The following is a 16,967-nucleotide window of genomic DNA, read 5'->3' as shown; positions in this document are numbered from 1 at the left end:
AGACAAATCACAAGTCACCAACTGACAACATTTTCTCTGGGTCAGGTGTTAAGCACGTGATTGTGCGGTTTGTGTGTCTTTTGTGTGTGAATGTGTGCAAGTGTTTATGCATGCTGCGGGGTGGTGTTGTGGTGTGCCGGAGGGGAGTGGTGTGCTGGCAACAGCAACTAGGTTGACCCGCTGGGATTGGTCAATGCATGCCTGTTGTATGTTTGTTTGTAAGTGTGTGTGTGTATGTGTGCGCAGCAGTTTGACCAAAGCGATAAAGGGCTTGGTTGTGGTTTACACTCTGGTCCTAACACACTGTGCAGACCACATCCTCTGCTTATGGCCCACTCTCCACCTCTTTTTCCCCGTACACACACTCAGAGCCCCCTCCCCTAACCCCCCAGCAGCAAACCGTGTTTATTTGTGACGCACAATATTTCCTGTGTTTTTTTTCCTTTACTGTTCCCCTTGTTAAAAGCAGGCTGAGGTAGGCTGCTACTGTTTTAATTAGAGCAGCAGAAGCAGCCCCTTCCTCCTCTGTGTCTGTGCCTGTGTGTGTTCTCGCATCTCCGAGGGGGGTGTATGATTTGGAGCTTCCTGCTTCACCGGCTGTGTGTTGCATATGTGTGTGCGTGTGTACATATGTGTGTGTGTGTTTGTGCATGCTTCAGGGTTGGCCCATGCCTTCCCACTTCCCTGGCTCCCCCGCAGACCGCCACCACATCCTATGTTTGTACAGACGGCACCGGCCAGGAGCGTAGCTTCGCACACTGAGCGCAGTAACGACCACACACACACACACACACACACACACACACACACACACACACAAATGCACAAAGATACGGGGATTCAGAAATAGCTTGACACAAATACAAGACAGAAATTCACTTGTGCATTGTGGGCAGATGTGAAAGCTAAAGTTTGTGGACAAATAGCCCACATGTACTCTAAAATGTCCTTTCACAGACTAAGATAGAAATGTTCCATCTCAGTAACGCTGCAAGATGTAAAATTAACTGTGTAGAATAACACACAATAATATCATAATTGAAGGACACTATCAACATATAGCTGATGTTATATTGCTTTATATATTATATTTGTCTGTACCTGTTGTTCACTTGGGTTACTTATGTTGAACTTATGAAAAGTGAGGTTTCCAGTGAAGAAGACAATTTTACATGTATTAAATGTCTATAAAAGCAAACTACAGACACGGAGCAGGAGCAATATCCAAATTTTAATAGTCTACATAGACAACGTTTTATTTACGGGATTGTTGCGGTGCCTCCGGATGTCCATCATTTTCCGTCCAATGTCCCTCACTTTTGTCTTTCTTTGTTTTGGCATTCTAAATTCTTGTCAATTCAGGAATTTTTTTATTTATTTATTTTTTTTGTGGGGAGTAGAATTCTCATGACATCACATCCCTACGTGCACATGTTCCACCAAAACAATTTCCTTCCCGAGACTATTTTGCAGAGGCACCGTACCTGCATCCAGCCACGCGTCCAACATGATTGTGATTAGGGCTGGGCAATATATCTATCTTGCCTTATATCGATATATTTTCAAATGAGATATGAGATTAGACAATACCGTTCATATCTCACACACACACACACATACACACACACACACACACACACACACACACACACACACACACACACACAAAAATGCACAAAGATACGGGGATTCAGAAATAGCTTGACACAAATACAAGACAGAAATTCACTTGTGCATTGTGGGCAGATGTGAAAGCTAAATTTTGTGGACAAATAGCCCATATGTACTCTAAAATGTCCTTTCACAGACTAAGATAGAAATGTTCCATCTCAGTAACACTGCAAGATGTAAAATTAACTGTGTAGAATAACACACAATAATATCATAATTCAAGGACACTATCAACATAAAGCTTATGTTATATTGCTTTATATATTATATTTGTCTGTACCTGTTGTTCACTTGGGTTACTTATGTTGAACTTGTGAAAAGTGAGGTTTCCAGTGAAGAAGACAATTTTACATGTATTAAATGTCTATAAAAGCAAACTACAGACACGGAGCAGGAGCAATATCCAAATTTTAATAGTCTACATAGACAACGTTTTATTTACGGGATTGTTGCGGTGCCTCCGGATGTCCATCATTTTCCGTCCAATGTCCCTCACTTTTGTCTTTCTTTGTTTTGGCATTCTAAATTCTTGTCAATTCAGGAATTTTTTTATTTTTTATTTTTTCCATGTTCCACCAAAACAGTTTCCTTCCCGAGACTATTTTGCAGAGGCACCGTACCTGCGTCCAGCCACGCGTCCAACATGATTGTGATTAGGGCTGGGCAATATATCTATCTTGCCTTATATCGATATATTTTCAAATGAGATATGAGATTAGACAATACCGTTCATATCACACAACACACACACACACACACACACACACACACACACACACACACACACAGGCTCTAGTGCAGCAGCGCCGGTCCATGCTGCTGACATTTGTCTTTTAGTTTTAATTTTTATTAACAAAGCTGTATATTTTGTTATGCCTGAGAGGAAAACCTGTATTTTTACCAGTGTTTCCGCTGGTAACGTACTGTTGTGGTGGCCGCAACAGTGATAAACACAGAAGAACAGTAGCCTATTATTGGATACAACTAACTTCAGTGCAATGAGTAACAGCTTGTGAGACGGCGCCTGCTGGACCTGGGCGAGAGTTGCGACCCATGGCCACATTATTTTTATAGTTCATAAAAATGCAGCATAGTGACGATACAGACATTTAATACACGAGACATTTGTAACGCCGCTGACCCGCCGAAGCACATTCAACCCGCGCTGGAGCCGTTGATAATGAGTCAGCCGTCACTCTGTGAGTAGAGAATGCAGTCTGCAAAAGTTTTTGTATCATACACTTCAGTGTCTCTCTCTCTCTCTCTCTCCCTCTCTCCCCTTAATCAGCTTTCTCAGAGATAGGCCAGCTTTTTATTTAATATAGGCTATTTGTTTTGATAATTTTTCATTTACATGTAATGCAGCTATATATTTATAGGAAAGGACACCCTGTCTTTCGTATATTTTTTTTTTTTAATCATGGTCTGTTTTAATAGAAGTACTTGTGGCTTTAGCCCACTTAGTAAAAAAATACCGAGATATACATTGTGTATCGCCATTCAGCCAAAAAAATACAGAAATATGATTTTTGGTCCAAAGTGCCCAGCCCTAATTGTGATTGGTTTAAAGAAGGTTTTTCTCCTATCCTGGAATGTTGTGTGGACTAGCCAGACCTTCCTTTGCAGCGCTGTGGAGATGGGTCTGGCAATGCGAGACTAAAGTTATAATTTATTTTTATGGATTCCTTCAGTATAGGGTATGGGGATTAATCGTTTTCAAATCGAAATCGCGATTTGAAAGAATGCGATTAGCTAATCGTGAAGTGGGTGCCATTAATAAAATGTGAATATTTAGTTTGTACGTTTGTAACATTTTTTATTCCTCTTTTTATTATTATATTTACTGTTTTTTCACAAGATAAATGCTGGAATAATGTTGCATATCACAGATCATTTACAGAAATGTCCTAGTTACTGTGGATTTTTTATTACTTCATGATTGTAGAAGGTGCAATATGTAGATGGTGCTATTGAACTGAGGCATATCAATATTTCAGTTTACAGGAAAGTACTGAGATTTTTGATTGGAATTGTTTTTTGTTATTATAACTTTTATTATTATAACTTTAGCTTTTGTGATAAATGTTCTGTTTGACTGTTCAATGGTCCATGCTTATTATTATTCCTGGCAATTCTGTTCTCATCCTTGCATAAGAATATAGAGCAGTTTTGATGGTGTTTCATGTTATAATGCTCCATGACATGTTTTATCTGTTACACAGTGACTATTGAACTTTAGCGATACTAAAAAAACATAAAAAATAAAAAAGTAATCGCAAATCAAATCGTAATCGCAATATCTGGCATAAAAATTTGATTCGATTTTTATCCCCCAAATCGTTTAGCCCTAGTATGTGGTGTGTCTTGATTGGATAATTGGGACAACGGGTCGATGAGAGTAATCTAAAATGTGAACCAAAAGAATGATAGGAAACAATAATAATGAAGAACAATAAGAAAAAGAAAACAAAGGTTATTAGATCACATCTTGCCCACGTTTTGCACTTGCTTTGTGCTCTGGGTCCATGTACTGTTATGTTCTGTGAAGATAGTACACATTGCACTATAGTACCAACTAATAATATTGAGCATTTCTGAGCAGTTGGGTCCAAGTTCAACATTGTCGGTTTATGCCTTTCTTTCATAGATCCTCCAACAGGTGGACTTCAACAAGAAACCAGGGCGAATGAGCAAGAAACCCATCAACTTTGCAGTCATCCTGAAGCTTAGCAAGGTCAACCTAATGGAGAAAGCATACAAGGTAAGTTTTACTAGGATCCACCACTTGTGAGGGCAGATTATTTTCTATGCAGTTTGTATTTGGTGTGACACTGCCCGATGTGTGCTCCTGTTTGTCTGTGCTTCTGATCTTTCTTGCACTGAGAGGGTGCAGCAGCTGATCAGATATGTGGTTTAAGTCTTAGTTAATGTTATTTTCACATTGCTCCCTTACACTGCGTGTTAGCCTGCGTGTGTACATAAGGGGATTGAGGGCAATGCTGAAAGCCCCTTGTCAGAGCTCTAAAACTCTACGCCCTCTGTAACCATGCTCAGTCCTGCAGCCAAGAGGATTGCAGCACAGCCTTCTGGGATTATCCCCTGCACTCCGCTCGCTAGGGCTGTTTTCACTGCTGTCACCTGGGCAGCTGCCACGAACCCCTGTCTCGTCGACTCACAGCCAACCTGACTAAACGAGCACTGGTCTGTCCAAACCTGAATACGTATTAGTCCACGTAGGCTAGAAAATGTTTCATTTGTATTCACACAATGTATTTCTTCGTCTAGCATGTTGACTAGGCATGTTATTTCCTAGTGCATGATCTGCAGAGTAATCCGTGAATCCCTTCTGTTTATAAGCCTGAGGTGACCGTATTCAGGTGATGGATTGCATGACCACTAGGCTAAACTTAGCCTGATAATCGGACTGAATTGCAATTTCATTTCACTTTATTCAGTCTGACCTCACGTTAGCTGATTTCTGTTTTGGGAGGGAGTTATTTTGTTTTTGTAGCTCCACAAAAGTAAAGCCAAAACATCTCTATAGCCCCCTGGTGGCTGGCTATTAGTTTAGGAAGCGCTTGATTTGATATGCAGCTGAGTTTTATATGAACATCAATATCGCAGACAATCATGTTCATTTAGTTGTGGGAGGCCAAAATTGTGATTGCGATTAAAATTAAATAAATTCTACAGCCCTACCCTGTGGTAGCGATGGCTAGGAGCACTTCACTTTTTTTCTCATTGATCAAAATAAATCTGTTGATTTAAATGTTATTTCTGTACGTGGACCTACAACAACTTGTACAGCTGCATCAATCTCATTCATGCTTATAACTATTTTCTCTCAATGTTTTTCATAAATATAGCTAGGTAGCTAACTATCTTTGCAGGAAGATGCGTTCCATTTTTAATCACACCAACTAAGCTCAAAAGGTGGGGGAAAAAATGATTCTTAGATGCATCATGATTTTCCCTGGAAGAATGTCACGATGCAGAAAATTCAATAATTGGAAATTTACCGATGACATTTTTTTTTCTGCGTTTACACCCCTAATGCAAGTTGTGTCTAAACTAAAAGATAATGAAAGTAAATGTGTCTGTTCATTTTAATTATGGATCATTACAAAGGTCAGGTTCAGGTCCAGTCAAAACAATGCAGCTTAGTTGACTTATTAGTGCCAGTTGCATGTGTAAAATATAACGGCTATGGATAAGAGGGGAGTTTACTGCTGGAAGTCAAACATGTTTTGGCGCTGATTTTCCAATGTCGCTGGCTAAAACCTCTTTAGGGGGTGGCAAAATAAATCCTCTATGCAGGAAAAAGCCTGCATACAGAGCATTGCACGATCAGGCACCTGCGTATGTGGCTGAACTACTTCACCCATACTTGTCCGCTCGCTCTCTTAGGTCTGATATGTTAAATTTACGGTCTGTTCCACACACCCAGATTTTTTGAGTCTGTAGCACCCAGACTTTGGAATGCTCTCCCTCCACCCTTACCGTCTACTGTTTCTGTGGACTCTTTTAAAATCAGATAGTGTATTGTGTTTTTAATATGTATCTTCTATGTTTTTAGCTAAAGCACTTTGTGATTTTTTTTTATCTGAAAAGCGCTCTATAAAATACATTTTATTTACCTAATTACTTGTCAATCTTGCTGTTCTGTCGCATTTTAGGACGGGTTGATTGACCAGCTGTATGACCTGATACTGGAATACTTTCACACTCAGGCCAGCTCCATCGGCTTCCCGGAGCTTTCCCTGCCCACCGTCATTCAGGTAACACAAACTTACAGATGTTACAGACAGACAGATGTTACAGACAGACATTGATTCAGTCTAAACTACTGTAATAAGGATGCTGTGACAATGAACATCAGTCCCAGAGTTTAAAACCTCTCTGAATAGATGATTCAGAATCTGTCAGACTGAATCGGCTCCCCTCTGGGTAAACAACCACAAACCCTACTCTGCTGTGCCGTATGGGTGGACTGGATGATTTTTTTTTTAACACGGGTTCCTCCTTTCTCACACTCCCCCCTCCATGGCCCTGCAGCTGAAAGCGTTCCTGAAGGAATGCAAAGTGGCCAATTACTGCAAGCCGGTGCGCCAGCTGCTGGAAAAGGTACAGGAGAACAGCAGCCACATCACAGGACGGAGACAGAAGGCTGCCTTCGGAGTGGCCGATGCCACCGCTGTGGTGAGTGTGTGCGTGCACGCATGCAAAGAGGGAGGGCGGGCAGGGGAACACTGTCTTGTCCTGATTTTACAAGCTCTGTTTCCAGAGTCCTCATTTTACCTCTTCCATCCATTAAAATGTTTTTTTTTTTGGCTTATATGGCTTTTGAGCTTTAAAAAAAAGAGTTGTAAATGCAGGCAGGTGCTCTTCCATGGAACACAATTATAACCCCGTTTTTCCACTGGGCACGTCTGTGAGTCTGCTGCGATCCGGTTTTGTTCCGTCCTCCGCCACTCGCCATACCACACGGGGAGCGTCTCAGAAGCAGAGCGTCATGCCTACCCAACTCGCAGATCATATCGTCTCTACGTTGTACTTTACAGAACAACCATGTGTTTATTAAGCTAGTATCCACCTTCCACTCCAGGCACTCCTACAGTTAAACTCCATGCCTTCTCTTTTCTGGTGTTGTCTTTTATAAAAAAAAAAAAAAAGGGGAGAAAGAGGGTGCTGTAATTTGATTCAAAAGCAGTACATAATATTGTTGATGACTAGGGTTGCAAAGGGGCAGAAATTTCCAGAAACTTTCTATGGAAAGTTTAGCTGGGGAATTTTTGAAACATTCCAATTTGGAAACTTTCATGGGAATTAACGAGAATAAACAGGAATTAATGGGAATAAATTGGATATTTTTTAAAATTGCTTTCCATGGAAAGTTTAGCTGGGGAATTTTGGAAACATTACAATTTTGATTTACTATGGTTAGTGGGCTATACAATTAACCCACATAGGTTAATAATAGCAATGGGTTATGTATTTATATGTATTTTGCAACCCTACTGATGAAAGCCAATCATCTACCATCTAGTCATACCATGAGAAGGAACTGGTCGTAATGCTCAACGATAAAACGATGTTCATCACACTAATTGAGTGCCAAATAGCATGGCAGTTAGCGAATAAGTACAAGAAGACAGTCTCTTAAGTAGGCTATTATGCCTATGTTATAAATGTAAATTTTCTATATACTGGGAATCCTTAACATGCAAGGCTATTATTATTATTATTATTATTATTATTATTAGCATTAGCGAGTTCATTTAAAAAAAGATTTAGCAAACTTTTCGTCATAACTTATTTGTGAAATAATTAGGGGTGTGACGAAACACTCAGCTCACAAGACGACACGACATTGGGTTCATGAGAACGAGATGAGATTTTAACACTATTTTAAAGAAACTTTAAATGATGATGTATAACTGGAAAAATAGTCTTTTATTCAATCGAAAGTCCCAAAATTAAAAATGAGCACTGTGAAGGATTTTGACACAAACTCAAATGGCTTCTCTCCTGTATAACTAACCTCTTCAGACCTAATAACTGCGGCGTCCCTCTCTCCACCCAAACCCGTGTCTACAACCTATTAATCAAAAAAGTATTAATTTCTTACACTGCACTCTAACTTTTATTCTTGTATTTGTATCTTATTCTATTATAGCCTGTTTTATTTTCATGACCGTTTTTTAATTTCTCTTTAATGTTTTATGTAGAGCACTTTAAATTGCCTTGTTCCTGTAAGGTGCTATAGAAATAAAGTTGCCTTGCCTTACAACCTCAGTCTGTCACCAGGGCATATGAAAGCTTTTGTCTTGTGCCTGTCAGTCAGTGCCGGTCTGTCTCGGAAGTGTAACATTAACTGCACGGCGATCTTGCCATTATATTATATTGCAGCAAATGCTGTCTGCATGAAGTTTTAAATACTGCAACCACACTGTGTCCGCTTTACTGGCATTGCCGTGTCTCACTGTGACTTGAACAAACTGCAGAGGCAATGTAACCTTTGCTCCGTCTGAGCTGAGCCCCGCTCTCTGTAAAACCTGCAGAGAGGACAGAGAAGCTTGCACTTACGTGCTCTCAGGTACCGAAATCTGGCACCGATTGATTTACAGTGAATTAGTCCTCAGTAGTACTGACAAGGGATGCAGCATTTAACCGATTTCACTATTAACCGCACTTTAAAACGTTACGGTTAATTAATCGTAAAGGCTCCGCTACACCAAGTGTTAACTGACTGCACGTTATTTGTTGCAGTGTGTGCAGTTCTTATGAGCGCTCATACATCAGACGCCGGTCCGGTCAAGTATTGACTGTCAGAGTGATGTACAACAGCTCCCCGTGGTGGGATACTGCTGCAATTATTAAACGTTGCATAAAGTAAGCAAACACCAGCAAAACACAGAGCCGAGCCAGCCCCTGACCTTAGGACAGCTGCAACGGGGAATTCAACCCAAGTTGGTAAGCTTGCTAGCAACTTTGTTTATTAGTGTTGTTAAGCTTGTTAACGTCACCAGTTAGCTAACGTTGGCCTGTTTAATGTTAACTGTAACGTTACAGTTAACCGCTAACGAGTCAGCACCAGTCAACGTTTGCATTTACAGTGAGTGCACTGATGATACTGTTACGTTAAGATGCAAAACTCTGCAACAGCTCAAACATCTCACTGACGTTACCATTTAACGCTGCTTACTGTGGGACATAAGGCTGCAAAGAGATCTCTCCATCGCATTTATTCCTTGTGACAGGTGCATATTGTCTAGCAGCTCCTCCAACTTTTAAAAACACCAGCTAGCAGGGCAGTTTTTAGCTTTTTGAGGGCCAAAAGGACAGCACTGTTGTTCCCAACTTGGCCTTTGTTTTTGGTGTGACTGATTCATCTCCAGTCTCTAATCTTTTCAGATGAATTTAAATAAAAAGGTTGATGAATGATCATATAATCATTTTCAACACATTTCAAAACTGTTACTGTGTTGTTTCTGTTTCAAAAGGCAGTAATAAATCACACATTAAAATCTAGTGTTCATGTAATTTCATACATTAGCAGTGAAATTAATGCATAATAATCATGAAACCGTGATTATTTTTCAGACTATAATCGTACCAACAAAATCTGTAATCGTTGCATCCCTAGTACCAACGTAATTCTGCACTTGTGTACTGATATCGCGAGACAACTTTTAACCTCGACGAGAAATATCGTCTCGTTGCATCTCTAGAATAGCATAAGTAATGATACATTATTTAAAGGTTTTCTGAATGTGCTCTTTTGATTTACAGAATTTCTTTTTTAAGACACAGGCTGTGATGTGTAAATAATGAAATCTTGACCTACAAGTTTTTAAGCTTTTTGGGTGTATAGTAATAATAATAATTGTCCAAAATTATGTGAAATTGCATAGTTTTAAGTCAGAAACCTTCAAATTTGAATGAAGCTTAATATTGAGTCCTATGTGTGGTACTAGAGAAGTTGGATGATTGATCCTTGCAAGTTCCACCAGTTTAAAGGCCCCAACACACAAAAAGCAATACATGAGGGTGGTATATGATCAGGGTGTGGTGGTATTATGTGCCCTGCGTGGGTGGATGCAGATATTTTCCTGCTTTTTGGTTTTGCCAATGACATGAATTTTTTTTACCCAACTTTTAAAACCAGCCGCCCGGGAACGTATTTTGACCAGCGGTTGCTACCCTGCTAATGTGACTAGCCTGTAATAGGTCCATGGTGATCAGACGTTCCTGTTTTTGGTGGCCTGTCCCTGTTTTTAAATGTGCGTTAAAAACATTGCTATTTTGAGTAAAGCGTTGTCAGGAAAAACTGCGCAACAGAGTGAAGTCTCAATCGCTTTGTGTTTGTTTGCCGCTCGCTGTCTTTTCTTGATCTCCTTTTTTTATACAGCTACGATCCACACACACATACGTGAGAACACTTTACAGTCCCGCTTAATTGTAGGAATTCTGCTATGTGCTGCTCTGCAGGGTTTGGTTAAATTGTAGGCCTACTTTAGAGCAGCTTTTATAAACATGATTTTTGTCTGTCCATTTTGTGTAGTACTGTATCCAATATTTGGCTACATATGATTTTACATTAGTCCCTTTCTTATAAATATTTTTTTTAATTTATTTTTTTAAACATTATTTTTGGGGCATTTTAGGCCTTTATTTATATAGGACAGCTGAAGACATGAAAGGGGAGAGAGAGGGCGAATGTCATGCAGCAAAGGGCCGCAGGGCGGAGTCGAACCTGTGGCCGCTGCCTCGAGGAGTTAACCACTATATATGGGCGCCTGCTCTACCAGGTGAGCTACCCAGGCACTCGGCTAGTACCCAATTTTATCATTATATCTGCACATCAGTTTATTACAGCACAACAGTTGCAATGGTCAAATTACGTTAAACTGAAATTGTCCCCCTTTTTTCTTAATAGTCAAGAACATCGGATAGGCCTATTTTAATGACATATTTGGTGCTAAACTCATTGTTCCCAGTTTTCATTTTAGAAATCTGGTCACCTTATTATATAACGTTGCGTGCATGCCTTTAACCCCTCTTAGACCAAGCTTGTCATATACGATAACAAAATGCGTATATCGAACTAAAGTACTGATTGATATTAAAGCCTTAATAAAGCCTTAAAGCCTTAATATCAAAGTCCTACACATTTACTAAGGCTGCAAAGTACAAAGTCTTCTTCCTCTGAAAGCTAACAGCTGTGCCGTTCCGATGCTGTACTGTCCCCGGTGAGATCGTAGCCCTTACAAAAGTGTTTCTATCAGTCTGGAGCTTCTGCTTTTTTTTGTCAAGGTGTACAATAAATTCATACTCTTAGGCTACGTTCAGACTGCAGGCCAAAGTGGCCAAAATCCGATTTTTTGGGGGGTCAAGTGACCAGGTCAGGCTTCTTCAGAAGTAGTGTGAACACTCAAATCTAGCCCAGATCTGATTTTTTTTTTTTCAGATCAGATTCAGGCCACTTCCACACTTCCTTTTTTTTTTTTTTCAATGCGACCGCAGTGTGAACAGCCAAGGCGGATTTGATGTGACTTTTACCTCAAAAACCCTTGCTGCGGCCACTCTCCCCGCGGGGGCGGGGGGCCCCCCTGCTTTTAGTGCGGCTGTTAACCGGGGCGGACTGTCCTCAGTGTTCCCCAACCGCGTGGCGCATCGCCAGGGCGGGGATCGGCTCACGTAAAAAGGTGATGTCAGCAAGTGTTCTTTTGCGCATGCAGGTCATTTCAAAACCGCAAATAGTTCACACTGGAATCTGATATAGGACACATTTTAAAAGGTCATGTGAACAGCCAAACAAAAAATCGGATCTGAGCAAAAAATCTGAATCAGGCATTAAGACTTGCGGTGTGAACGTAGCCTTTGATCCAATATTGATAGTCTTGTTGTCCATACTTTATCCATTATCGACCTACCATTAATGTTTACTGTCGTTAGCTTTGTTGCTAAAAAACGTATTAGCATTCCTATGAGAGTCTTAACGAAATCAGAGGTTTGTTTACCTCTGTGTTAGGCGGGTCAATGCGTATACTTGACTTACCATCAAATGCAGTCGGAAAACGCATAGGTGACTGACCCAAATGGTCTCTCGGCTCATTGCAGACAGGAACTGCTTTGTTTACAAGTTTAAGGTTATTGCCAAGTAACCCCCCCCCCCCCCCTCTACACACACACACACTTCCAGTGTTGATGTGTGATAGTGCGTTCAATTTACCTCGGAACTCGGAAGCCAAAGCTGGGAATGACGTCACACCTAAGTTGAATGCGTTCCATTTACAAGTCAGATTTTCATTGTTTTCATTAGCTCTAGCCAGGTTAGCCATTCTTAGCAATACCAGTTGATAACTCATTACGCTGTTTTTTTGTGCATACAAACAGCATGTCCATAAATGGACTGTGTATACGGCTGATTTAGTGAGACACAAATGACACAGAAGTCCTTATAAAGGTATATTACTATATCTTTAACAACTGTTGATGCATGGGGCAGCCATGTTGGATTTTTAGCTCGGGGTACTCGGTGGTTGCCAGAGTTCTGAACTTCGGATTCCTGAGTTCCAACTTCCCAGTACAAATGGAACGCAGTATAAAACCTGTATGTATTTATCGGTTTTGTGATAATGTAAGTCAATTGTGTATTGTTAGCTCAAGATTTAATAATATCAAGCGCAGTAAATAAATTATAGCCCTGGTGAGCAATATTGGGACATGCAACAATATATGATGTATGATTTGCATTGTCATGTATGACGGTGTGTTTGTTTTTATTGCTTTTTCTACTTATTGAGAGGAACAGTTTTATCATACTGGGACACGTAAGTTGATATTTGCTGAAAGCTGTTTTTATTAGTTCACCTTAGTAGCCCTTGTGTCACATGCATTCTACTTCTTGCATTTGAAGGGCTTCAAACTTCCTGGTATGTTTCAGCATGCGTCGCCTCAAAAGTGATCTATCAATTTATATCAGCTGCGTGCTGTTCAAACTAAGCACGGATAAAAAAAGAAAAATGCCTAGCCTATGTTGAAATATTGCAGCATTTACACATGCTGTTCATCAGGTGAGCACCACTCATTTAGTAATGTCACTTTCTTTTCTTTTCCTATTGCAGTTTAGTTTTAGGAAAAAAAACAAATGGTTATTACTTTCTAATTAAATACTCTGCTTTGAACCATTTACTTTTGGAATTTTAGTCCTTGAGTAAATCAGTCTCTACTCTAAAGTATTGATTCACTTATTTTATATACAGCTGAGACCTAAGTTATGTTAATAAATGCAACAAATGTTTTCACAGTAACAGAATTATAAGACAATCAACAAAACTAAGATTGGAAGTTAATTAGGCCGGGAAGTCCATCTATTATATCCCTCTTGCTAATACATTAATCTTAATGAGGAGTTTGTTTGCCAGCTTTTGCTGACATGTTGTCAGGTGCTTTAAGGGGAATGATTGATCGCTCAATCCACTTGAATTCTTTAATAATCAGTGCAAGTTTGACTCAATGTTTGTCTAAATATAACCATTGTTTCCACAACAATACATGATATCAATTTGTTTATTTTCTCATTTTAGATTAGTCATGTCAGCTTCACACTACTTCAGTTCTCTGCTTCACTTCACTCAAAACTAACTCGTAGGTGGTTTCTTACTTACGTGAATGTTTTTAAGAAGCATCAAAAAGTGAGCAGTGTGTGGTATGCTAGCTGCATGGCAAAGATAACTTTTTCACAAAAAACTTCTCTTTTGGGCTCTTGTCTAGTTGAACCAGAGGCTGCAGGCCATCGAACGTGACTGTCGAACCCTAAAGTCAGTGACTGATAATGGAGGCCACTTCCCTGTGTAAACTCTAAGCCTGGTTAAGAATGACCCTGTGGTTATTGAAAGCTCAGAGGCGCCTCTGCCTTAATGAGCAGCCATTAGTGTGTTTTCTGTGTTGACTTGCTCTCTCTTTATGCTACCTGTCCACACAAACATGCTTTTATGTGGCTTTGCTGCTGCTAAGAGTCTTGACATATACTCCTGATTAATATTTAAAAGCGTTTAAGGATGAAATTAAAGAGGATGGTCTTTGTTTAATTTAGTTGATGAGAAATTGTGTGTGTGTGTGTGTGTGTGTGTGTGTGTGTGTGTGTGTGTGTGTGTGTACACACATGGAGGTGTGTGTGTGTTAGTACAACAGACAGCACGGCACCGCAGCAGCGCCAGCTCCTGTCGCCACGGCTCTTTGCTCAGCAGAGGCTGTCGCCATGGCACCCACTCCCTGGCATTGTAGCAGTGGTAGGTGTCACCGCAGGCAAAGGAGAGGGGACAGCCTTGCTGCTTCTGTGGAAAAGGCCACGGCCCCCCTCTGGCCACCAGCCCCCCCGCTGACATGCCACCCAAACTGAGAGCTAGCCTAATTAATGATGCCCAGCCTCCATTCAGGTCGCACTCTGATGTCTCTTGTCTTTCTTCTTTATGTGGAAATGTTTTATTTGTCTAAGTCAAGGCTGAATTCAGAAGTAGGTTTTCTAGTTTTATTTTCTTACCCTTTTTTTTATTTTCTGTGTGCGCATGTCAGCCATCTTAATAGCCACATGGCAAATTGTGGTAAATGTGTTTAGCTAACGGGTGCAGGAGGCCGCGGTCTATTCGCTCTATTGGATTTGTTGGTCAGATAATGTGATTGGGCCTAATCAATATCATCCACAAAGACCTTTTAGGGGTTGGAGAAGATTTACTGGTCTCCCCCTTTCAGGCACCTTCAATCCATCTTTTCCACATCTTCTGACTCTTATCACTGTCTCGTCTGTCCATCTCTTTCTCCTGGTCAATCATTTTAGAACCTGAATGAAACTGCAGAAAGGCTCCTCTTAACGGACTGCAAATATAACTACCAGCATGACTATCCATGTTTATCAAGAAGCTCAGGCACAGTTAAATAAACCCACCCACACCTGTATATATGTTCTTCAACTACATTTTAATTACCATATTCTCTGTCAGGCGGCTTGGGAGAAGCAGATGAAGGAGGAGGGGACTCCCCTCAGCAGGTACTACAGCCAGTGGAAAAAGCTGAGGGAAAAGGAGATCCAGCTGGAAATCTCTGGCAAAGACAGGGTAACTATTCAACCAAGAAACCACCAACATTTGCCTCATCCCACTCAGTAATCATGAATCACTTCTGGCTATTTCTTTATGAATGTCACTGTAACCCACAAGAGTTGCTCTGTTACATAAATCTTGAAACAGTCATGCTATGTTGTAGAACATTTTACTGGTAGATCAATTATTTTGTGTACGTCATTAATGCAATGAAAGCAGGTTTGTGTATTTACACAATATTTGCTGTTTTTGTGTTCTGTAAAGATGGAGGATCTGGAGCTCCCAGAGATCAAACGTAGGAAGATTCAGGAGAAGAAGGTGGAGGACAAGAAGGAGTTCAAGGATTTGTTTGAGTCCGACAGCGAATCAGACGACGGAGAACTCAAAATCAAAGGCAAGCTGAGACTCGCATACACTCAAATCGGCATGCTAAGGAGTTTTACTTGTGGAACAGTACTCTAGGGGGCTGTGTTTTGTTACAGCCTTGTGTTCGCGGTGCAAAAGCAACGTTAAAGAGGTGATGACAGTTCAGTCTCATTTCTGTTTCTGCAACAGCCACTATCTTAAAGAATTGACTACATGAAGCAGATCACCTGCAAAGCAGTTATCACAAGGCTCTGTGTTATTAAAAACTCCACAGAGGCAGTTTCTGGGGAACTGAAAATGAAATTTCAAATCAAACTCAAGAGAAAATCTCATCTTATCAGATAGTTTGGCTCTTTCTCCGCAGAGAGAATCCGTTAGCCTGATCTTTCTTTAGACCCAGTGTGTCTCGTCCTCTCGGGGTCGTCCGCGGGTCACAGGCAGCTGAAACCTCGCTTTTACAGCTTTACACTCGGACACGCTCCAAGCTGAATAAAGCCCTCCGCAAGGTCACAGAGGAAAGGAGGAGGCGGCCGGGGGATTTTATTTTATTTTTTTCATGCATCTGGACTTCATTGTAGGGAGAGTCCCCACAAACGGATGGGCAGCTTCCGGCAAGCAGCGGGCCTCCGCCTCTCACTCTCTGTCCAGCCCTCCGTCTTTCGTTCATCTTCCTACATCCCTCCCGCCCCCCACGCACTCACACGAGCTGAAACCCCCCGACAGGAAGTACAGGCTTGGATCCCAGCGGGGGTTTCTAATTCAAACCAGCCCAGTGGAACAGCCAGAGGTGGCCGCTCCCACTCCTCTCTCCCTCGTTCCCTATTTCATTCTAGCCCCCCCCCTCACTCTCTCTTTCTGGCTCTGTGGGTTTCAACCAGCTGCTCCTGCATGTCCTTGCAACACGTGCACACACAAAGACACACACACATCTTGATGATAGCACAGAAACGCACACCCACCACCTTGTTGTCCAATCTTGAAGAGCCAAAAGCTTTTGGGCAGCTAACCAAATACTTTGTGGTGTCACATACTCCTGGAAATATAGGGAGTTTGAGAGGAGGGGGCTGATGATTTTGGCCAACCTCTAAGGTACTACTAAAGTCTGCTAGCACCATGTCAGCAATGTAGAGTGGGAGAGAGTGACAGTATGTTTTGTCATCTTAAATTTAGATAGAAAGGGAAGTACCTGAAGTTTTAATTGACATTGTTTATCTATGTGTGTGTTCGCAGTGTAGCAGACAGAGGAAGTAACTGTTTTGGTTCGCTCTCTTCCTAACCCCCAGCCTTTCATCACACCTCAACTTCAAAGCCCGTGGACCCCAGTTG

At 41.1% G+C, this 16,967-nt stretch overlaps 1 protein-coding gene across 1 annotated transcript in view; it reads left to right on the top strand.

Annotated features, from left to right (window-relative positions):
• noc2l (NOC2-like nucleolar associated transcriptional repressor) overlaps window positions 1-16,967 on the top strand; it is a 29,356-nt gene that overhangs the window by 9,256 nt on the left and 3,133 nt on the right. Inside the window, exons 12-16 of the mRNA XM_039801926.1 lie at window positions 4,319-4,432; window positions 6,348-6,449; window positions 6,727-6,870; window positions 15,177-15,290; window positions 15,540-15,669. Of these exons, the coding sequence (XP_039657860.1) occupies window positions 4,319-4,432; window positions 6,348-6,449; window positions 6,727-6,870; window positions 15,177-15,290; window positions 15,540-15,669 (604 nt within the window). The remainder of the gene's footprint in view (window positions 1-4,318; window positions 4,433-6,347; window positions 6,450-6,726; window positions 6,871-15,176; window positions 15,291-15,539; window positions 15,670-16,967) is intronic.

Source organism: Perca fluviatilis, chromosome 5, assembly GCF_010015445.1.
Source record: "Perca fluviatilis chromosome 5, GENO_Pfluv_1.0, whole genome shotgun sequence".
In the NCBI taxonomy this organism is placed as follows: Eukaryota; Metazoa; Chordata; class Actinopteri; order Perciformes; family Percidae; genus Perca; species Perca fluviatilis.
This window is presented reverse-complemented; position numbering and strand designations above follow the sequence as displayed.